The sequence below is a fragment of the Vicia villosa genome, linkage group LG7, assembly GCF_029867415.1.
Source record: "Vicia villosa cultivar HV-30 ecotype Madison, WI linkage group LG7, Vvil1.0, whole genome shotgun sequence".
Classification (NCBI taxonomy): Eukaryota; Viridiplantae; Streptophyta; class Magnoliopsida; order Fabales; family Fabaceae; genus Vicia; species Vicia villosa.
In genome coordinates, this window is record NC_081186.1 from 112,996,261 (window position 1) to 113,020,062 (window position 23,802).

The 23,802-nt window shown below is 34.4% G+C and overlaps 1 protein-coding gene and 1 long non-coding RNA gene across 3 annotated transcripts; both read right to left on the bottom strand.

The window, feature by feature from the left end:
• Window positions 1-307: 307 nt before the first annotated feature.
• Window positions 308-6,654, bottom strand: LOC131616575 (common plant regulatory factor 1-like). 2 transcript variants are annotated; one of them, XM_058887938.1, is made up of 13 exons: window positions 6,498-6,654; window positions 4,936-5,048; window positions 4,789-4,851; window positions 3,408-3,503; window positions 3,194-3,274; window positions 2,936-2,977; window positions 2,669-2,829; window positions 2,503-2,551; window positions 2,335-2,383; window positions 1,812-2,032; window positions 1,612-1,689; window positions 1,165-1,290; window positions 308-909 (listed from the first exon to the last, which is right to left on the bottom strand). In XM_058887938.1, exons 2-13 carry the CDS (start codon window positions 4,996-4,998, stop codon window positions 673-675), a joined length of 1,266 nt encoding a protein of 421 aa, XP_058743921.1. In that variant the 5' UTR covers window positions 4,999-5,048; window positions 6,498-6,654; the 3' UTR covers window positions 308-672. The 2 variants fall into 2 exon arrangements, with proteins under 2 accessions (XP_058743921.1, XP_058743922.1); XM_058887939.1 differs by having other exon boundaries at window positions 4,936-5,064; window positions 6,498-6,653.
• Window positions 6,655-9,534: 2,880 nt separating this feature from the next.
• LOC131618313 (uncharacterized) lies at window positions 9,535-10,103 on the bottom strand. The gene is made up of 3 exons (XR_009288798.1): window positions 9,966-10,103; window positions 9,783-9,885; window positions 9,535-9,706 (listed from the first exon to the last, which is right to left on the bottom strand). It is a non-coding gene; the product is annotated as an uncharacterized LOC131618313 (long non-coding RNA).
• Window positions 10,104-23,802: the final 13,699 nt, after the last annotated feature.

Genomic DNA, 23,802 nt, shown 5'->3' on the forward strand with positions numbered 1-23,802 from the left:
TCACTTAAAATCACGAGGCAACACAATATATACTTAAAACTTTTGAAATATATCCTTTTAATTCTTAATAAATAGAATATGAAAGCTAAATACAGAAAATGCATTTCCAAAAACATTAAAAACAATGTATAATTTTTTCAAAAGTACTCTATCTATTTTTAAAATCATTTTCAAAAACTTCAACAATATATCCCTGAAAATGGAAACAGGCCTTGTGTTGTTCCAGTTTTCCCCATCTGGTGATAAATATACTTATGTCATGAGCCACAAACATAAGGACTTACTTGCAAAAACATACAAATCAAAGTAACAAAAAAGTGAGAATATCATTACTCAAGATACTATAAGGTTCACACCAATAGTTAATGCACAACCAATCATATATAGATTCCAAACACAACCGTTTTCTAAAGTCTATAAACTAAATACTCCTAATTCTCTGCAATTTACAAACTTTTAAAGCTGTTAATGTTATCCATTCCTATCAAAAAATTTAAACAGAAAACATAATTTTGTCCTAACTGAAAAGTAATAAATTAGTTCTGGCATTGATGGATTTAGATCTTAAAATTCAACTGATCCACCCCTTAGAAAACTGTTAGCAGTAATTTTGGACTTGTTATAATATGCCAAAACTACATAATCAACAAACCAGTGCAAAATTGCTGGTTTTCAACTAGCTGCCACAGCATTTGCTCTAGGATTTGCATCAAGTAGTTGATGCAGTTTTGCACCGGAATTAGGTTTGTTCTCACAGAAACCATTCTCTTCCTCTGCAGTTCTATCACCAGAGTTTGAATTATTAACTCTGGATAGTAAGTTCTCTGTATTTACAGGTGTAGCTCTCTTGTCAATGCTGTTCAAAATTGTCTCTTCTGTCTGTTCCAGTTGAGTGTTTTTCAGCTTTTCCTGAATCAAAATTATCTTTAGTCAGTATCACAAAGTACCTATGAGTTATGTAGCACTGTTGCATAGTACATACAGAAGGTGTGTACTGTGTCTGACACCGACACGACATTGATATATGTGGTTATATATTTATTCCATTCTCTCAAGTAATTACCAATGTCAAAATATCAATATCGTGTCTGGTGTCCGTGTGTGTGTCAATGCTTTGTAGCCTATGAAATGCCAAAGTGTAAAGGAATTTTATGTGTGCATTACCTTTAATGTAGCATTTTCTATCTTCAGTTTCTCAGAGTTTTCAGCAAATTCATTTATTTCTGATTTCAGCGCCAAATTCTCAGCAGTCAATGCATCAACTCTTCGTGCCAATTCTTCAGCCTCAGCCTGAATAGAGGAAATAAGAACATTAGTCATGAACTTTGCTTTTATGAAAACTTTTTCTTGAGTACTACTACATGTATATGCATCAAACTATAAATTGTTTTCATAAACTATCCTGAAGAGCTTATGGAATTCAGCTGAAAACAACTTATAGATATACCATAAATTGTTTCTACAAGCTCTCCTGAACAGTCTCACATGTGTTTATACATGTATATAAGTTAAAATATGTCAATCTAAACAAGCCCCAATTAAGAAAACATTTGACAATAAAAAAAAGAGACAGGGAAAAACATGTGAAACAAAAATTGCAACAATTCAGACCTGCTTCCTCAGCCTGGATCTTCTAGCAGATTCACGGTTCGATTGTTTCCTCCTCTCTCGTTTCAGCTCACGTTCATTCTAAGGAATTCAGACCAATAATTAATTGTGTCAACAAAAGATGAGGATGCTGCAATATTGTTGTGTTTCAAAAGAATCTCTTATGTACTAGATGTGAGAACAGGACTAAATTTTGACGGTACCTGCATCCAAGGTTCAGGAGGCAATACTCCACAAGGTTGTGGAGCACCAGTGGGAACAGTTGAAGGGTTCCTCAGCTCCAGTGCTGTGGTCATACATGAAGAAAGTACAGGTCCAACAAATTTTTCTGCAACACTGGTTGGGGTAACTGGCACCATCTTTTTGGAAGCTTCCGTCTCTTTAGAAATTGGACTAATTTGCATCACAGTTTTCCCTTCTCCATCTGCTCAGATAATTAATACCATAAGATACTTGCACATAACATCACAATTTGAATATATGTAGGATATCTTATCTATAAATGCATCCATAGGACACCAAATATTTGACTGTAATTGACTCTAAAAAAAGGCGCCAATCTTTGTATCACGTGGTTTAAATTAATTAGAAAGTTAAAAGCATAGTAATTTTATCTTAACATGCATTAGCAATTAGATAGTATCTATTTATCAAGATCATACTCAAAGAACTGTTGAATTCAGAAGTATATTTGTGATCCAGAATAACTATTATTGTTTATCATACCAGTGGTTGTTGGTGTTCCGTCCCGGCTTCTTTTCCTTGTGCTGTTGGTCTGCATAAAATTGGCAAATATTTTCATGCTTTTGGGTTTTAAAGGCATTTTAAATAAGAGACTATTATTATTAGTATACACATTTGAGAAAAAAATTATAATAGCATGAAATTTCTCACCCCTGCAGTGTTGCCATCACTTCCATCATTGGAACCCTCAGTATCCACGCTGTTAATATCATAATAAAGTTATTTAGTTTACACAAACCTAATATAATATCAAACTCATAGACCAAGGAAAGATTGGAAGTGCAGTTAATTCTGGTAATCATCAATTATAACAAACCTCCGAGATAGCCGGTTTTCCGCTTCATGCTCAGCACTCTCAGCATTGCCATTGCCTATTGACATCGCAAGCCCGTCAAATCCTTTCAATTTTTTTACTAAACCCAGATCAGTATTTCCAGGTGATTTGGTTGGTGTCTCTATGCTTGCAGTAGTCCCAGCCTGCATAGTTTCCCCAAGTCAAATCCATCATAATTTACAATATTCAGAGAGTCGATTAATCAAAAGATTAGGAACTTAAAAGAAACTTCAGAAAAATAAAACTTACAGCGGGTGAAGATGGAATTCCTTGGCCATGTGAATTTGTCCCCTATAGTTTACCAACAGAATTCGTAAGTACATAGGAAAACATTCAACAACAAAGGTTAGCTACATTAAGTGCATCAAAGAATGAAGAAGTTAACTAGTAGTTACAGTAAAAATAAGCCAGTACAAATCAACTAATTCATGGTTCAAGCAAATAGTAAACCAAAACTTCAACAAGTGTGTAAGAACCATAACAAAAATAGTGAGAATATAGACTTACCATGGCAACCGCAGGGTGAGTATAAACCCCTCCATGTGAATAAAATGGTGCATACGGCGGCCCATATGGATGCATCATAGGCTGAAAAACACAATAAGTTGGCAAATTATTCATCCCTGCCATCAAGGATGTACACAAGGACAACCGCACACACACACAAAAAAAGTAGACACAGAAATATTAATGGTAAAACAAAGTAAATGAACCGCACTACCTGTGGCGGTCCCCACATATATGGGTGAGGAGGATGACCAGAAGCAACAGCTGAGTTGAAGTATGGTGGGATGTTGACTCTTTGCCCATAATATGCCTGAAGATACAACAAACTTTAAATCACCAAAAGAAGTCTTTAATGGGCATTCTTTTCAAAAGCGAAAGCAATCGGGGACCGATGTAAATCCCATCATAGATATCATATTTCGTTCTCCTACGGAATATCAAAACCAGATGCAACACGGTGCAGAATTTGAATATGATATCAATTAGTAAATCTATATTGATTGTTAAGAAATGTGGTTAGGCCTAACTCAACCCTACAAAACCGGCTTGGTAGGGTGAGGATTGCCCCCACTTATAAGGACATGTTCAGGCCATATATTGTCCGATGTGGGACTCATAACACACCCCCTCACGGGCTTGGTAGGGTGAGGATTGCCCCCACTTATAAGGACATGTTCAGGCCATATATTGTCCGATGTGGGACTCATAACACACCCCGTCACGCCCAGGACTAGAGAACTGGAGCGTGGAAATAAATGGTGGGTGGCCCGATAGCGGAAACCATAGAAGGTGGCCCACCGGATCTTAAACGAGGCTCTGATACCATGTTAAGAAATGTGGTTAGGCCTAACTCAACCCTACAAAACCGGCTTGGTAGGGTGAGGATTGCCCCCACTTATAAGGACATGTTCAGGCCATATATTGTCCGATGTGGGACTCTTAACATTGATAATTGATGTTGTATGGCAACTCAGAAAAATACTGGATGTTGTGTAACATAAAACACCACAAGAATGATACTATTTGTATTGACTTAAAAATAGTTGAAATTTGCAAAAGGGAACAGAATAAACAGCTTTCATGATATCTTTGGTTTGAGATTAAATCAAAATGGGAGAAAATGGACATTATATTTCAAATAAGGTAGTAGAAGTCTATATGAAAATATGTAGATGAAGACAACTCTGCAGTGGTTGATAAATATCAATATGTAGATCACAAAACTCTTCAAAAGAGTAAAGTAGCTAGTAGGGAAAGCAATAAAGTTGGTCACATCTTTAAACTACTTTACTTTTTAGAGATTAATTTTGATGGTCAAGTAAGACTTTTAAGACAGATATAATAGAAGTCAAATGTTTTTAATAATCCAATAGTTATGTTTGATTGAAAATACAAAAAAAACTTTGTATATCAATGAAATCCTACTCTTTATGGATTTATTTTACAATATACTTATATACATGCATCAATTACTAAAGTGTCAAATCAATTTATTACACTAAAATGAAGTTAGCTAAGCAGATAACAATAATGAAAATCCCAGTCATCAAGGTAATGAAGGTATAAAAAAGAAATGTAAGAAAAAGGTTGGTAACCTGCATGGCAGCCCAATCAGGATAGACATGAATGTTAGGCTGGTTGGTTTGATTGGTCTCATCCTGTTATTAACAACGAAACAACAATAGTATTTAGTCACTGACATTATAAAATGTTGCCACACGCACACACTGTTCTCAACTTACAGTTGTTACAGGTGAAGAAGGCCTTTCAGTCTTAGGGGATTTTCCATCCTCACTGTTCCCCATGAGGTAAGCAAGCACCAAAAGGAAAGCACTGAGACTGAGTCAAATACTTCCTGAAAAATTATACAACTGCACTTAAGAAAAAACTACATAAACTGTTATCGGCTGACGGCTATCAAAAGAGAAAGATAGCCACAAAGTAAAAAGTAAAAAAGAAGCATAAAGGAAGAGCAACATTTAAAATCTCTGAAGCATCGACACAAACATGGACTCGGAACATGGACACATAAAAACCGATGATAATTTAATAAAATAGAAATGATGGTATGTAATTACAAGTGTCTGTGTCAGACACCGACACATGTCAAACACATGACACACCTTGAATCTCAAGAGTCAATGCTACATGGTTTAAAACATATGTTCAATAAGAAAACTATAAAATCAGATACAAACAACATACATTAGGTGTGAAAATGGTTCCAGACTTATTCCTAGCATTCTTACTAATCAACAGACAATATATATTAGACAACTAATTAACCTCTTCTGATTGACACTGACCCAGTAAGCTACTATAGAGAAAGATGCCATCATGTCATCATACAAACATCATATTTTCTTTCTTAGGACCACAGATAAATGATGAAATCAAAGCCGGTCAATCAATTACTGAATGGTAGAGAGTCAAACATGTTTTTTTCCTACCCCACAAGTCACATACAAATAGAAAACAATCACAAAGTGACACAGCTTATCATAATTAACATTCCAAAAAACCCTTAATTTCAGCCAGCTCAGTTGGTAGGCAAAAACAACCGACTGCAACGGCGGCGCAAGTTTGAACCCGCAACATTTTTCACCTTTTAAGAGGTGGAATTTTAACACCTTGACACTTCTGAAAAAAAGTGTGTCCATGTCGTGGCAGACAGTTGCACCCGACACTTATGATTAAGCTTAATTTGTTCATTTTTTTTCAAATTATTACGCCGCCGTGTCAGTGTCAAGGTCAAATTTGGGGTGTCCGTGTTTCATAGAGAATTTCTGCCACTAACCTACTAAACCAAAAAAAAATTCCAAAAAATACCCTTAATTTTTTTGTACAAAAAAAACTTGTTCACTTCAACATGGTGAGAGAGAACTATTTAAACTCCTGAATTTTGCTACCTAATCCTCCATAGTTTATAATTTACATATAATACTTTAATCCCAATCCAAAATATATTTTTCCAGCTACTACACATGGCAAAACTAAATTAACATAAAAAATTTGAATAGAAACAAATTAGGCAGAGAAAATTTCAAAGATTTTAAAACATAAACAAAACAAGATCCATGGCAGAGAAAATTCACTCTAAGCTTCAATTTTCAATATTTCACCAAACAAACAAAAAATCAAACTAAACCAGATAATTATCTTCTTCGGTGCATATATATCTTCCATAATTTCTCATCAATAAACAAAACTTCAAACTTCATAAACTCAAAGAAAAATCAAAATTCTCTTACGTTACCAAAATCGAAATTAAAACAACAAAACGTTGATATTCAATTCAACATACCTCAAAACGAAGAACCAAAATCAAAAACCCTCTGGGAAGAAAATAGAATCCAATCCTGAAATTAAGGTCGAAATTCGGAAGAAAAAGAAAACTCTCAAAAAAACGAGGGAAAGGGATTTGCTTTGAGAAAAGGAGAGAGAGAAGAAGATGAAAGGGTGGCGAGAGAAAAAGGAGGTGGATGAAAAAGAGAGAGAATGCGATTTCCACGTCATCTCGTACACGTGTCGTATGAGGAGCTGGCGTATTTCTACACCGTATATACGGTTGGGTGGACATTGTTAGGGTGAGCTGGCTGTTTGTTTATTTGAGTTAATCTGAGCCGTACACGTGGTGGGTGATTAGAATGGCCAACCTAGCTATGGAAACCCACCACGGATCTCTCCGTCATGTGCGCTTACGTGTCTACTATCAGATTTAAAGTTTTTTATTTCTTATATTTATAGATAATAATAATATTAATAATGAAATTATTACTTTATTATTATTATATTATAAAATGTAAGTCGTGTATGCATAAGTTTGTGCCATGTGTTTTATGGAAAACAAAATAAACAAAATTTAACAAGTTCTTTGGAATCCACCAATAGCAGCTTGTTTGGCCTTTCGCTATTTTGATGTGCCACATTGAGGAATCTTCATTTTTAAGTTTTTATAATATTATGGTTATTAGTGTATGATATCATTAAAATTTATTTAAATATTTACTTTATATAAGGTATTAATTCTCCCTAAATTTAGCATATCATATCAAATCAATAATTTTTTATATTTATTATGAATACTCTTAAAAATAAAATTCCATGCACAATATATAGAAAGTAAACGCATAGAAATTTTCTCGGACAAAAATTATTTTAAAGAATTATGGTGAGTGAGACTGGTCGTGACTTGTTTCTTTTGAGTGGATGATATATAGTAGATCATGTGTGTCACACAATTAATCACTTTCTAAAAAGTACTGTCCTTTTATATGGTTGTGCTTAGGGCTGGACAACGGGTCGGGTTGGGCGGTTTCGGGCCCAAAAGCCTCACCCAGCCCAACCCGCGGTTTAGATATATAAGCCCATTTCCGCTCATTCTTGTAGTCGGTTTGGACGGGCTGTGTTAACACGGTTTGCGGGTTAATATACACGGTTTAATCGGGTTATTCAGTTGATTTTTTGTTGAGCTTAATAACACATTTTGAGCTACAAATAAATACAACTTAAATCCAAATTACCAAGAATTCAATTCCAACATAAAACAGCATTAATACAAAATCCAGTATCAACATAAACCCAAATTACAACAATTTAAATAATAATAATAGTACTATGGTCTTTTAATAAGAATAGTATCAATAACTTATAAATTTGGCAGGCCAGCATGAGTTTGTTCTTTCTTGCATTTGCCAAGACAAACTACAAAACAAAATATGAGAATAAGATCAAACAATGATTGTGAGGAGAATAGTATGTAATGTTGTGACAGTAAGAATGAGCAAAATAATGAGTTGAATCATGATGGTTGTATATTGAGTAGTATCTTTCTTGCACTACCAGCTGTATATCAAGCATGACAAATATGCCTAATACACTATTTATTGAAAACAATCCAATCTAGACAGTAGGATATGCAACTAAGTTTGTCAAAACAACAAGAATATGCAACTATTGTAAATTCAGCAACTATCATTAGAAAAATAAATACATGTAATGCTGCGATTACGAATCTTATTTCCAAAATATCAGCACAAAAGAAAAGGAATGTGCGATATACCTTAGACTTGAATCAAAAGTCATGCAATATTTCTAAAACCAGCCAAAATCTGCTTACACCGCTTCTTCAATACGAGTCATTGATTGTGATATGAGTCATATATTTCAGAAGCAACAGTAGACTCCTTTCGTTCCAACTCTACACATACAACAGTAAGCAATTAAGCATTTCATGCATATACCTTAAGCATTTATAAAAATCATGCCAAGAGTTTTCTCCAATCAAGCGCCATCAATACACATCAATAAGAAAAGTAACATCTATTGTCACACTTAAAAGCATGTCAATAAGAACTTTATAAGAAACCATCACAGTATTACATTATTTCTGCAACAGATAATAGATTAAGGAGGAAACAAAGGAAGCAATTATCATTAATTAATACTACAAGAAAATAGGGCAAAAACTTACTGGTGACCTCATATTATGTGACCTCATATCAATAAGCTCCCTGTGATTATCACTACTACCAGAAACCAATGTATTTAGATCCATGCTCACTAATTCGCTAGCAACAGCTTTGTATGCAGTTAGCAACTCCAGTGACTTTCTGTTAACATCAAACAACACTTATAAAATAAGTAATTTCATATTACAGTTAGTGATGCTAGACCAGAAAAAAATGTCACCCACCACTACTCAATCAACATGTATTGCAATGATTAAACATATAATTATTAATAAATAAGTTAAATGGATATGAAGAAGAAAAATTAAATGGGACATATAATTATTTCGGCTGGGTGAGAAAAAAACAAAAATTAAATGGGACATATTACCATGTAAGAGACATAACAGAATTACGAGTTTGGGTTCCTGGAGATTGGAATGTCAAAGATTCACCACTAAAACACACCTAAGTTCAGCAGCATATGGGACTGTTAGATTCATATCCAGCAGCATCTGATTAATATGGGACTGTTAGATTCACCACTAAACCACTAGAGCACACCTAAGTGCAACAACAAAATTATAAGTTTTGTTAAATTATTAATCAGATGCACAGTAAAACAGATGCAACATTCTAACTTACATGAGAGAATTAAACAGATGCACAGTTAAAGACCTAAGTGCAGCAACATATGGGACTGTTAGATTCATATCCATGCACTTCCCCGACAAGAGAAAAGATAGTCCTAGTGCCTGTCATTACAATATCAAGTTCAGATTATAGACATTGTGTCATTTTGTTACATAAATTCAGTCATGTTAATGAAAAAATGAAATTAACTACTCTTGATTTCAAGAAAACATCATGTTATCTAGTTTGAATCACCTGTAATGTCACTGGTAAAGTAAAATTGAAGCAAAATACGATGGATTCTTTTGCGTAATAGCCCAACTAGCTTCTTCAAAATCCACGCGACAAAATAATTATTCTTTACTAGGCCATTGAGTAGTAATATTTAAGTCATGTATGACTTCAAAAAAAATCAAAAAACATAGTTGATCTGAAAAATTGGATAAAAAACATTAATATCAGTGTTATACCATAATACTTGAGCAATATATAGCATAATAGAATACCTGAATTTTCAAGCACAACCAGAAGGTTGTGGCTGAGAATGTGATGATGAAACACCTGAATTCCCGGATCCTCCTCTTGCTCTTGCAGACATTTCTTGAAACTCTAAAATAATGACAACCAATTTTTTAGTAAGACACCTGAATTAACATCTTATTTCTCTAATATAAAGTTAAATTTTTTACCTGTTACAATATCTTCCGAAAGCTCAAAATCTTCCATGAGGTTCATGTCTTTGAAATATGTAAAAGAAGGCCTTAACCAATTCTGGGTGCAAATTAATGCCTCTGCCATTTCAGCTGTTAGAGAGGTCCTGTAAGTTTATATGACTCTTCCTCATGTGCTGAAAGCACTTTCAGAAGCAACGGTAGACACTAGTGTGGCTAAAATATCTTTAGCCATTGTAGATAAAACAGGATATTGAGCTGAATTGTGTTTCCACCATACAAGAATGTCAAAATTAGGATCCTTTTTGACACACTTAGTAGAATTATAACCCTCAAGCTCATTTTCTTGATCAATCGAGTCTTGTTCCTCTAAATGTTGCTCAAAAGCTTCGGCTCTAGCCATAACTGAAGAACAAACAACAGTAGCATTTGTTTCAGAATTGGATGCTTGTCCACCACTACTAAGAGTCTGTCCATAATTGAGCTTTTGGTCATAAGCTTGCTTATACCAATCATACAACTTTTGTAAACTCTCTTTTATATCTTTGAGCAAGTCACTACCAAGCTTGGATCCAACTCCATACATATCCTTAAAAGTCCACTCAATAAATCTCAACTTGTATCTTGGATCAAGAATAATACCAAAATATATCATTTTGTTCATCTTATCAGCACTCCCCCAATACTTATTATACTTTTCCATCATATCCCCACCCACACTTGCAAAAATATAATTTAAGTTCATAGTAGCTTGCTGCAACTCACAATAAATGGAAAACACTTGGTGAAAACAAGTATGCAAAGTCACATTTTGAGAGATGGAAAAAATCTTAGTTGCGTCATAGAATAACTTTAGAAAATCGGAAAAAGCCCTAGCAATGTCCCAATCATCACTACTAGGGGGTTACCTTTTCCAAAGAACTCCCTGTAGCTCGAGTCTTCATCCTCAAGTTTTTCAAATGTGAATTGAAACTTCTCCACAGCCTCAAGCATTAAATATGTCGCGTTCCACCGAGTTGAAACATCGAGACAAACCAATTTTTTACAAGTTATTTCAGCAAATTCAATGCATTCTTTAAACTTGTCTCCCTTTGAGGTGATGACTTGACAAATCTAACAGCATCCCTAACACTAGTTACAGCTAAATGTTTATCTTTCAACCCCTCATTTACCACCAAGTTCAAAATATGAGCAGAACACCTCATATGAAAACATTCTCCATCTCCCATCAACCCATTCATATTTGCTATTTTTTTCTTCAGATATGTCACAACCACATCATCTGCAGTGGCATTATCAACAGTTATGGTTGACACATTCCTAATCCCCCAATCCTTTAACACTTCTTCAATCTTCCTACCTACAGTGCCACCCTTGTGGTCTGGTATTACGGCAAAGCTTATAGTTCTTTTTTGGTACTTCCATTCGTTATCCACAAAGTGTGCCGTAAGGGTCAAGTAGTTGAGATTTTGTAGAGAACTCCAGCAATCAGTAGTAAGTGCTCCCTATTGCAGTCAGACTTAAAAAAGGCCTTTAATTTTTCTTTTTCATCCAAGTGTAGCTGAAAACAGTCCCTAGCTACTGTACGCTTAGATGGGATGGAAAACTGGGGCTGCATTACTTTAGAATAAAATTTAAACCCTTCACGTTCCATTGCACTAAATGGTTGCTCATCTAGCACTACAAAAATTGACAAAGCACTCCTACAAGCTTTTTTGTCAAATCTAGAGCTAACTTGAGCCAGGTCACCATCTACAGTTGGGTATGTTAGAATAGTTTGTGTGGGGTCAGTTGACACAGCAAGGGGCATCTGAGGACATTTTTTAATATGATGGTTCAAGTTGTGGTGCCGTGAGTCCTAGGGTCACACAAGTATTTTTTGTGGTAGTGTTTGCAAGCTGCAGTGGGAGCATCAACTAAGTCATCGGGTAGCCTAATAAAATGTTCCCAGCAAGCAGATGATTGCCTAGAACCACTTGCACTAGATTTCCTTTTCTTTGAAGGTTGCGCATTAACTAATTCAGGTGCAACAGGTGCAGCCGTTGCAGTTGAACCAATTTCATTAATTGGTAGATTTTGATTAGGCTGAACCCTCACTGAAAAAATGAAGGAGCCATTATCAACACTACCAATCAACAACTAACAGTCAATTCATACACTAAGCAAATAGGATGGTATATATTTCAGCCTAAGACACAACCAATCACACATAAAACACTTTGAAAATCAGTTTGACATCAGAAAATCAGTCTAAGACACAACCAAGCATATATAAAACACTTACAATTACATTGCCCTTGCTCTAATACTCCTTCCATGCTATGTTGACCTTGATCCATCTATACACAAGAAATTAAACCACTTAAAGATTTTGGTTAACTATCAGCCCTACTCTTTTAATAGAACTTAAGAAATTACGTGTAACAAAAAAATACTACTGAACTCAAAGTTGAACAGCAGTGGCATTGTAGAACAAATTTCTAACACACAAACAAAAACAAATAACAACAATTTATTTTCTCAGTTCTCACAAACAAAGTTTAATATATATTTTTTTATGCAAAGAGAAATACATTAGAATCATGATCTTTTCTAAACTAACAAAAGGATGATTGATTGATGAAAACCATTCTTACAAAGGTAATAGAGGATGTAAATTCACCACCACATAACCAGCAACCCTGAAATATTTCAATTAGTGAAAAAAACCAAAATCCACTATGAATTATTCAAAAATTATAATCTTTAAGAAATCTACCTCCACAACTAAACACTTTGCACACTTTGCAGTATTATTGACAGAAGGAGAGTTCATAAAAAAAAACTCTAAATCAAATTTCAACAAGGTATAATGTTGTTGATTAATATTCTATAATAAAAAATGAAAATAATTACCTCTTAAATCTCCCCAGTCCTTTAAAGCAATCATTTAAATCAATAAACCTGGAAATAAAAAAAACAGTAGGACAACATTTTAAAACCAGCAAATTATGTGAAGAAGAAAGCAAAACACACCTATGAATAAAACCCACAACTCCTTATTTCCACTCCACACTCCAACCAACTTTACAATAATAAATAACAACTTCACAAACACAAATCTAGATCTTTACTTGTAGACAAGAACGAAAATTAAAACAAAAATATTAGAAAATGCTAAGCTAAATCTTTACCTTTACCTGTAGACAAGAAGAACGAAAATTAGAACAAAAATTAGAATGAAACTATGAACCCTAACCTAAATATTAGAAGTAAACTTAGAACCCTAACCTATCTATTAGAACGAATGACAAAAGGAAATTGATGGTGGTTAACTGTGGGTGAGTGATGGTGGTGGACGGTGGTGTTGTTTTATACGAGGTGAGTGAGTAATGAGAGGGAGAAGAGAGGAGAAGTTTCTTGTTGCGGCTGAGAGTGAACAAGAGTGAGAGTAGTGAGGTTGAGAAGAGAATTCAGGATGAGAGTAAGGGATTAAACCTATTGCAAAACGGAAGAGTTTTGTACATGTCACATACTTGGGCGGGTGAGGGTAATCGCGGTTCAGTTTTTTCTACCCGGGCCCGCCCATTCAAACCCACTTCAAACCGCATATGTAACCCGTCAATCCGCTAGCCCATTACAACCCGCCCAATAACATTATTTTTTTCGGTTTTGTGCGGTTTTAATTGGGTTGCGGTTCCTTGTCCACCCCTAGTTGTGTTGTAGATTTTTTTAAAATGTATTTTAAAGATATAAAGGCTTAATAGATGGAAGCTCAAGATTACAATATGTTGCGGTTTTGTGCGGTTTTAAAAACTGTGGATGGGAATATGTCGGACCGATGTCTATAGACTAGTCTACTTAAGACTAAGTTAGGTTAAACTAATTTAATAAAAATGTCAGACTTAGACTTTTTTAAAAGCCTATTTAATTAAATAGATCAGGCTTAAGCTATTAAAAAAAATCTATGAAGCCTTATAGGCCGACCTATATATATACTAAAAATAGGCTAAATAGATTGGCTTATATATTTATATATATTTGAAAAAGGTTAAATAGACAGACCGATATATACATATATATTAGAACAAAGGCTAAATAGGTCGAGCTATATATGCATATGTAGGACGACCTATTAGGCTTCTTAAGTAATTGAAAACTTTAATGAGAAACTGGTCATAGTCAAACCAGACTTTTAAAAGGGTCAGACCAGGCAAAAAAACTATAATAGGCCATATGCCAGACTCAGACTTTTTAAGTTTATCGTAGGCCATAATCATGCCTTCTAAAGTCTAGCCTAGTGTTGCACCCCAAAATTGGTCCTCCTTATTTATTTCTATTTGGCTTAGGCTTCGCATTCATTTACATCTCTCCATTAAGGCATTAACATAACTCATGCATTCATTAATCAATAATATGGCAAGGGATCAAGGGTCGTGAAGCAAGCTGGAGTTCCACAGAGGTCTTGGCAAAAGGTTATTTATTCCCTCTAAGATGGAATCTGGCATTTAATCAAGAATGTGTTTGGTTCAGATGGTTTCTATATACTTGGGTTTCTTGACCTAGGGTTTATTTCCCTAATTTTTTTGGATTAAGATTCTTTGGGTTAGGGCTTGTGCCCTGAGGCTTTTGGTTACCAGTCAATTTCATGATTTTCTCACATCAAGGTTGGTGGGCACTTCACCACCAGACGACATTCATGGCGTTATGGTTTGGAGTAGCGACCAATTTAAGGTTTTTTCCTTCATAAGTTATTAGGTTGATTCATCTAAGAGGATTGTGCTACAAGTCATTGATCAAATTTTCCTCTCTATTATCATAAGTCATTGCGTGATTGCAATTGAAGATTAAAGGGCATCGGGAATTCAAATTTCAATGGAGAAAGTCATTACAAAGGTCATGTTCATTACATTCCAAGACAAGGTCATCACCACTACATCATATTGCAAGAAAAATAATACAAAAAAGCCAACTTTGACTTTTGGTCAACTATTGACCAAGTCAAACCATAGACAAAAGTCAACACCATATTCCTATCTTGTTTCCAAGTCAAATTCAGTTTGCTTCCATCAGGCTATTTCACTTCATATTATTTTACCCCTTCAAGTTTACTACTTTCTTTTTTATGGCCATGGCTCCCACTAATAATCCATACGTCCAATCTGCATCATTATAAGCAAAAGCCTGCGGACCTGCCACAAACATCAAAATTAAAGACAATCAAACCTGCATAATTTTACCAGACAATGCGTTGGACTTTTTACCAAAATTTATCATAAAAGCTAGTGTGTTCTCATTTTTCATAAATAAAAATTATGAACATACATACTTAGGCTCGTTTCTTTATGATCTCAAAAAAAACTCTTTTACATATTTTGGACGAGAATAATATTTTTTATAGCATTTTGTTCTTTATATTAAAAAAAGTAATAAAGTAAATTTAATAGGTAAGAGGGGAAGGGGTGCGTGTAGGGTGCTATTAGCATAAAATTTCGTTTTAATGGTCAAAGGCACTTATTTATAACTTAGACAACAAGAAATCTCCTAACTAAAAATCAGTTATAACTAATTTAATTGATTTTCAACTACTTAACAAACTAACAAGCTTTCTACAATTAACAAATTCTCTCTCAAACCAAGTTGTCCAAGGAAGTAATTTACAACCAAATATTCAATCAAACATTAAAAACTAGAACTAGTTATCTTGAAAATTCTGCAAATTCTGAGTAGTTTCTTGAGCTTCTCGAACAATTCATGCTTTAGAGGTGTTTCCATTATAATTGTTTGATGGCCTTGTGAGTCACAATACACCAATTAAACTTCACCTTCTTTACTTAGGTTCCTCAGAAAATGAAACCTTATATTCATATGATTACTTCTTCCATGCACGACTGAATTTTTGCTTAACTTGATAGTGGAACTATTGTCATAGAAAACAATTATACTTTTGACTTGCTTTAGGCCAAGCTATTTATAGTTCTCTACAACCATATGGCTTGACACACATAATGAGATTTAACTCTGAATTCAACTTTAGTTGATGACAATGCCATAATAAATTTCTTTTTTTGTTGATCAAGACAATGCACCAGATCCTAGCATGAACACATAACCTGAAGTACTTTTCCTATCATATACATCTTCTCCACAATCAATGTACAATAAAATCACCAATTCAGATTATTCACCTTTCTTATATTGAATTCCCATCATTTCATATGCCTTAGAAAATTTTTAGCTGACATTAGGTGAGGCTCAACAGGTGGTTCCATGCATCTACTTATCATGCTCACTACAAACATCAAATAAGGCCTAGTGGCAGTTAAATACATTAAAATTCCCACCAATTTGCTTGAACTGAGTATGATCCATATTATTTCCTCTGCCCTATTTTGATAGCTTGGTTCTTGGTAAAATAGGATTGTATACAACATTGTTTTAATTTATACCAAGCCTATCAAGTCTCTCTTTGACATGTCTTTGTTGGGGCATAGTATGCCCTCATTATCCTGCACAATTTCAACTCATAGAAAATGTCTCATTTTTCGCAGGTCAATCATGTTAAAGGTTCTCAACATGGATTGCTTGAAACCTTTAAACATATTGCTATCATTTCTTGTGAAGATTACATCACCTACATATAGATTGGTGATCAACCATTTTCCATTGTTGTCTTCTTTCACAAAAAAACGTGTTATCATAAAGACACTCGATGAATCCTTCATTTTCAAAGTACTTCTATTTTGTTGTACCAAGTCCTTTTTTGAATATTAAGCAGAGGAAAAATAAATTACAGAATATAAACAGTTTAGGGAAAGAGAAAACATCGAGAATTATAGAGGTCCGATCAAAATAAAAGGACCTACTCCTCTCTCCAAGAATTGATCTTAAGAGTATCTAATAAACTTTAAGAATTTTTAGTAGGTAATACTCGCGAACTCCCTTATACAAGAAAAATGGTTGACTTCCTACCAAACAGAAGACTAGTTGTAACACCCCGAATATTTTATTTATTATTTTTAATCGGTCTTTTTTTGTTTTATTTGATACTATTGTTGTTTGTCGATGTTTTATGCGGATTATTGTTGAAATAGGATTTTGGGGAGAAAAAGCCTAATTAAACAAAGCTATGAGAAATAATTATTTAGAAAATAATTATTTAGAATTTTTATAATTATTTAAATTGGAGTAAGAGGAAGTTAGTGAGGGTAATATGGGATTATCAGATTAAGGGTCCAAGGGTTAAAGTAGGAAAGGAAAGAAATTAGAGAGTGAGAAGTTTTGTTGGAAAGATCGTGTCTGGAGAAAGAGAGTAGCAGATATAGGGCTAAGAGAACATCCACCAGAGGAATTTGAAGAATATTTGCCAGGGTAAGGGTGAATTTTTGAGTCTATAATAGTTGATATAATTGTGGGTATGTGGGAATTTCGATTACATGGTTGTTGTGGGTTTTATTCATGAAAAGTGTTTTTGTATGTTTGAGTGCATTTGATGAAGGTTTGATATAATTTTGATGAAATTGGTCTGTAATTGATGTTATGGAATGATTAAATATCTGGTATAATGTGTAGTAACAATTTGTAAACAATGAGCCCCTGTTTTGATGCAACTTTAGGGAGTTTTGGGGTTGAAGGGTTTAAAAATTGCAACCTGGAAATAGCAGATTTTTCCACTGATACAATGAAGTAACCGGTTACTTGAAATGAAGTAACCGGTTACCTGACTCATAATTTAAAAATAGTGGCTACTGAAAGTTGAAGTAACCTGTTACTTAAAATGAAGTAACGGTTACCTGGGACAAATTTGGCCTTACAGAGGTTTAACTGGGTTGAAGTAATCGGTTACCTGAAATGAAGTAACCGGTTATTCTGGGACAAAAATCGGTTTTTTCTAAACTTTAAAAATCCATATCTTTTGACTCGGGTGTCCGTTTGACGCGTCGTTTGGACCGTTAGAAAGCTAAAAAAATTCTCTTAAACATGATAATAATTTTGGTATTTGAAAATGATGTTTTTATGTTGGAGACTTATGCCTCGCGTGTCAGGGTTGTATGAAGGACAACGAATTATGTTGTGATTAACGGTGATATTGCAGGAATGAAGTGTGAATAAATTGCATAATATAATGCATAACGATGTCGCTGTTGTTGACACCCATAACAATGTCGTTGTTGTATTAAGAACTCCCTTTTTATTGAATAAATGTTGTTATTATATTGTTGAGGATTTTTGAAGAGAATGATGTGTTTATTTCTGTTGTGTTAATGAAGTTAAAGTTGAGAACATATGTTAATTTATTGGTTGTTCATCCACATGATGTGTTATGTATCTATGTATGCATGATTGAACGTGTTATTATCAGTTGCGAAGTGTAGCATCCTAATTGTTGTATTTTATTTTGAAAAATAATTTACTCTGGTTTTATTAAATTACCGTTGGGGAATTAGGGTGTTACACTTGGAATACAACAGTCGGGTCTTCTCTTCTAAATAGTGGATTGAAGTAGTTAGTATTCTTTCCACAAATGGTAGATTGAAGCGGTTAGTCTTCTTTCCAGAATAATCCTGGAGCGGTTAGTCTTCAAGCTTCTAAACAACCTTTGTAAGCTTTTACCACAGGTTGAGCTCACGAACCTTAAACAGGAAGATTTTAATACCTAGCTAATCTCGAACCTTATCTAAGCATTTACCACAGTCTAAGCTTTAACTTAATATTTGTTTTACCATAGGCTTATCAAGAACCTAAAGATATTTTACCACAGGATGATCTCGAACTTAAACAAGGGCTTGATCACACAATTTCCAAACCAAAGCTTTTTACGGATTTAACTTTTAACCCACAAATAATTCATAAATGGATAATATTCAACCAAGGTGTTGATAAGTGCCAAAATGTTGTTATTTTGAGTATATAATTGTGGCACTTATCGATTCTATTTATTCTGTTTTTGTAATAAAATCCCCACTTTTGTGTATATATTCACATTATTTAGTTTTCATATGTTTTATATACCGTTTAATAGTTTTTCCTTTGTTTTTATAGGTATTCATGCTTATTGGAGCCTCGAGGAATAAAGTGTCGAAGGCACGGCTCCGATTGCGCGATTTTGGATCAAATAAGCAAGTTTTGTGCAGAGAGCGCCGCTGAGCGGCGTGTAAGCGCGCTTTCCAGGGGCGAACCAATTTTCCCTGGCCGCTAAGCGGTGGGTCTGGCCACTAAGCGGAGGCCTGTTTACTGTTGTAGATATTTTGTGAATACGTGTAGTCCGCTAAGCGAGATTTGGCCGCTAAGCGGCCGTAGCAGAAATTGTCTTTATATTCTTTCATTTGAACCATTTTAGGGTGATGGTTTTGGAGAGTTTTTGGTTCCAACTCCATCATTTTCATTCTTAGAGTAGGATTAGCTTAGAAAACAACATTGGGTCATGCACTTGGAAGATCGGAGGTGGATTTCTCATCAACCGGAGCTGACAACCCGCGAGATGTTTGGTTTATCTTCTCTATTCTTTGTGTATTTCTTTGTGTTGGGTTTGTTTGTATAGTTACTCGAATCTTATGTATATTTACCGATTATAATGTTATATTTAACTTGCTTTACGAATCTGTGTTGATATTGTTCTGGATTTTTGCTCTGTGCTGAAGATTTGAGTTGCTTTAGAGATAAACTGCTTGAATCTTTATCTAGGATGATAATCTGTTGGTTCTGAACTCTAGAGATAGATTTAGAGCTAGCATTCACCGATTGTATCTGTACTTAATGCTTTCGTGTTTGAGCGGCGCGCGAGAGATCGCCGACGCGAGAATACGGATGTTCTCGCGACTTCGCGTTAGAGATAACCTTAGTTGTGAGATGATCTCGTTTGTGCTCCAGAGATGGACTCTTATGTGAGAGATACGTGATAACATAGACGAGTATCGCAGGTTGAGTATAACGGGTTGGTAAGTGTATGTTTGTGAAGAGTGAATATATTTACATTCCTGATAAGTTATTTCTCTTCTAAGAATGTGTTTATTCTTTTCCTGTCTATATCTTTGTTTACTTTTTGCTCATTCAAACCCAAGTTCGAAACCGTAGAAACTGTTGAATGGCATCTCTCCATCTCTGTGGACGATAATTCCCGGATCAATATTTCCAAATCTTTTTTGTTGCTTGCCCTATACTGCATTCAACAGGTGTATACAAAAGATTTCTTTGATGAATTTTACAATTCTACCATTCCAGATTTACAACTTACCCTTATTCACAAAAGAACTTTCTTGCAGAAGCACCTCGGCTAAACTATTAGTGAGAGAAATTAAAAGAAAACATTTAGAGAGAGTGAGAGTGTCAAAACACAGATCTGGATGTTTTAAAATGAGAGAAGAGACCTCTGTTTATAGGCTAGAAGTTGGCTCAGAAAGAAATTTAAAATAAATGTTTTTATGACATTCTAATTGATTAGATATTTAAAATATAATCGATTGTAAGTTCAAAATAGGAAAGAAAATATCTCTAGTCATTGCACATCATTAAGGTGTTGTCCCAATTGCTTGGAACTTAATTTTGAAGTGAGCTAATCGATTGGGTCAATGTGCAAATCGATTAAAAAAAGTTAAAACTTTTTCCATAGCAATTTTGGCAACTCCCAATTCATCTGGTACAACTTTAAGACGTTTTAGAAAACATTTTCTTGAGAAAAATTGATTTGAAAAGATGTTTTAGTATGTGCGTGCTTTAACCATGTACTTTTATGAGAACACCCTTATACTTTACAATATGTTCACTCATAGTAATTAAGGTAGAGCTTTCTTGCGTCCAAAACTTTGTCATATACTTCTTTTTGTAGACACTTTCTTGAGTTTTATTGAGATTAGGCGTTAGTTACATTCCATTTGACTACCATCATCTAATAAGCAAGTCCATCAAACCCTAATACTTAGGTTTGCATCTTTATCCTCTTGATCGCTTATGCTTGACTTATCATATGACATTAGTTTACATCATCAAAAGCTGTTGTCCTTGTTAAAAGCATATCATCTGCAAAACAAAGTTCTGCATTCTCGCCCTTTTTAATGATGACCGCACATCTCTCAGGGAAAGTGGCAGAAGAAAATAACACACATATGTTTGAAGTAATTAAATTTCCCCTGATTTAGATAGAGAGTATACTTCCCACTCTTTGTCAAAATCAAAACACAATTAAAGATGCATTGAGAAAAATAAATATGCAAATATGGACAATTAAGACATATAGAGAAGGAAAAACATCACTCATATTATTGCTAAGAATTCAAATTACAAAAGGGAAAAACACAGTCTTTTAAAGATAAAATTACTTAGAATTCAAAGTACAATAATTAAAATTGTTGAATTGAAATTTATGGAAAGAAGGAAACAAAAAAAAACTTAAGACATATAAGTAAGACTATTATATGCCATAAGTAGGGGTGTTCAAAACCAAACCGCCCCAATAAAAAATTGTAAATCAAACTGAACCTTCGGATTTAGATGCAGATTCATAAATCTAAGGTCGGTCGAGCTTTATGTCACGCTCAGGCGAGCAACACTTTGGGTCCGACCCCACCAAGTGCACCTTGTTGAAAGTATTTGTGGGTAAATATTTTCGGTAATATATCGTATCCACAGGGATTGGTTAATATCACTGCCGTTCTATAGTTAATTATTTTGAGTTAGAAAAAGTAATTGGATTTGTGTTATGATTCTAATATTGTCAAATATAAATAATAATAAGAATGCAAATAATGAGAATTTGTTAACGATTAAGGAAATATGTTGAGCTTTAGGGTTCATCAACCTATTCCTATACAACTTATGGATTAATTCACAATTGAACAATCATTTGAACTATTATCTTCACTTATCCTCAAATATGATTCCATGTCTGCAAACCAAATTAGATAACTTTTACCGGTATGAGATTCGATCTCTCCAAATATCAATAACGATAATAGTAATTAGGAACGATAATTATGAAAACCCAATCACAATTCCATCTCTGCAAATTGCAATTGAATCAATATAGTAACCTAGGGCAAAAGTAAAAATCCTCTCTTTCGATCAAGGATTCAACAATGATGTAAATTAAAAGCAAGGTTTCTTATTGATAATAAAATTCAAACAATTGTTCATAGGAAAGAATCAATGGTATTGTATATTCATAGGTTAACTACTACCTTAAACTCAACAAGAGGAATTTAGCTCTCCATAGACATGAAGAACAAACAAGGTTTCATGGATGGATTCATCTTCATCAAGGGAATGTCTTCAATTGATGTTGAATTCTCCGTCGGATGTTGTTTGCTGTTCTGGATTAGGATTGCTCTCTGAATTTCGCTCACAAAAGATCTCTACCAAGTTGTTTTTCTCTTGGAAGCTAGGGCTTTTTAAATAGAAGTTTTGGGCTTTTAACGCCGAGGCCGCGGCGCGGCATCGGATTGGCGCGGCGCGCTTCAAAACAGAAACTTTGGCGCGGCGCTGGCTAGAACTCCCGCGGCGCGCCCTTGTCAGACTTCAACTTTTTGCTTTGCCTTTGAGACTTCCAGCTTCCTTTCCTCTTCTTGTTTTCCTAAAGCTTCAGTTCAGCTCTAAACCTGCATAAATAACACCCACAAGTGATTCGATTTGCTTTATACATGAACTAAACTTATTCAGTTCAATTCTTCATAAAAACCTATGGATTCATCACATTTTGCATTGGTTTGGAGACTAAATCACTTCTATTAACACATGAATTTACCATTAATTTACTCCTAACAAACTCTCCCCAACTTAGAGCTTTGTTTGTCCCTAAACAAAATTACTTACCTCCATTAAAGTCTACCGACAATCATGCAACAGGTTTTTCAAAAAAAGTTTTTCTCAAGTGGTTCAATACAGTAACTAAGTCAAATACTCCTCTTCTACCTGCAAACTCAGAATATACACATGAAACAAACTTTGAAAGCAAATTACCTCCAGAAGTTCAAAACACTACACAATTGGAATTGAATCAGCACTAAACACTCTCATCAAAAAGTATGATGAATAAAAGAGGGGTTAAACACTCATCCAAACACTTAAATCAACAAAGATCCATATCATACTTTCACCAAATTGTTAGCATCAAGTCTTGTGGAATCTGAGAATCAGAAGGTCTTTCTATGGTTGTAATGTGGTTTAGATTCAAAGAAAAGAAGATAATCAAGGGTTGTTCCTAATATAGGGAAGCATCCAATTCATAACTTATTTCTTTTTCTCTAACACTCTAATTCCTTTACCTGTCCATCTTTTTTCATTCATTCGTAGCTTGATTCTTCTTTTTCACTTTTTTTTTCAACACTCTTTATATTCAAACGTTGTTACTTCTCCTTTTTTTTTTTCAAGCTACAACTTCTTTTATCTTTCACCGATTACCATAAGTACTTACTCTTCTTTTGAATGTGACTCTCCCCAACTTGGAGATCAACCTGTATTCAGATTATATGAATGCTCCCCTACTTTCTAAAAAGGTTAAAGAGAAAACACATCACCAAATTTTTTTTTGGTTGATGGTCCTGAACAAAACTTTTTTTATTGAGATCAAAACTCACCAGGTATTTTCCTTGGTGCATATTATTATGCTTATCTTGACCTCAGGCTCAAAGAATGGTTAGCAAAAGATCACACTCTCACAGAAGAAATTAAGTTTTACATTGGAATAGGCTAAAAGAACTCTCAGATTCAAATAAGTGCCTAAATCACTTTCACAGATTTCCACAGACGATGCAACAACCGGTTTAGCATGATACAAACAAGTCAAAATAATTGATGGTCTCCTGCATATAGTAAACAATGGAAAGCTTTCCTCACAATGGTTAAGGCTAAGCTGATCCAATAAACACTGTACCATAAAGAACTT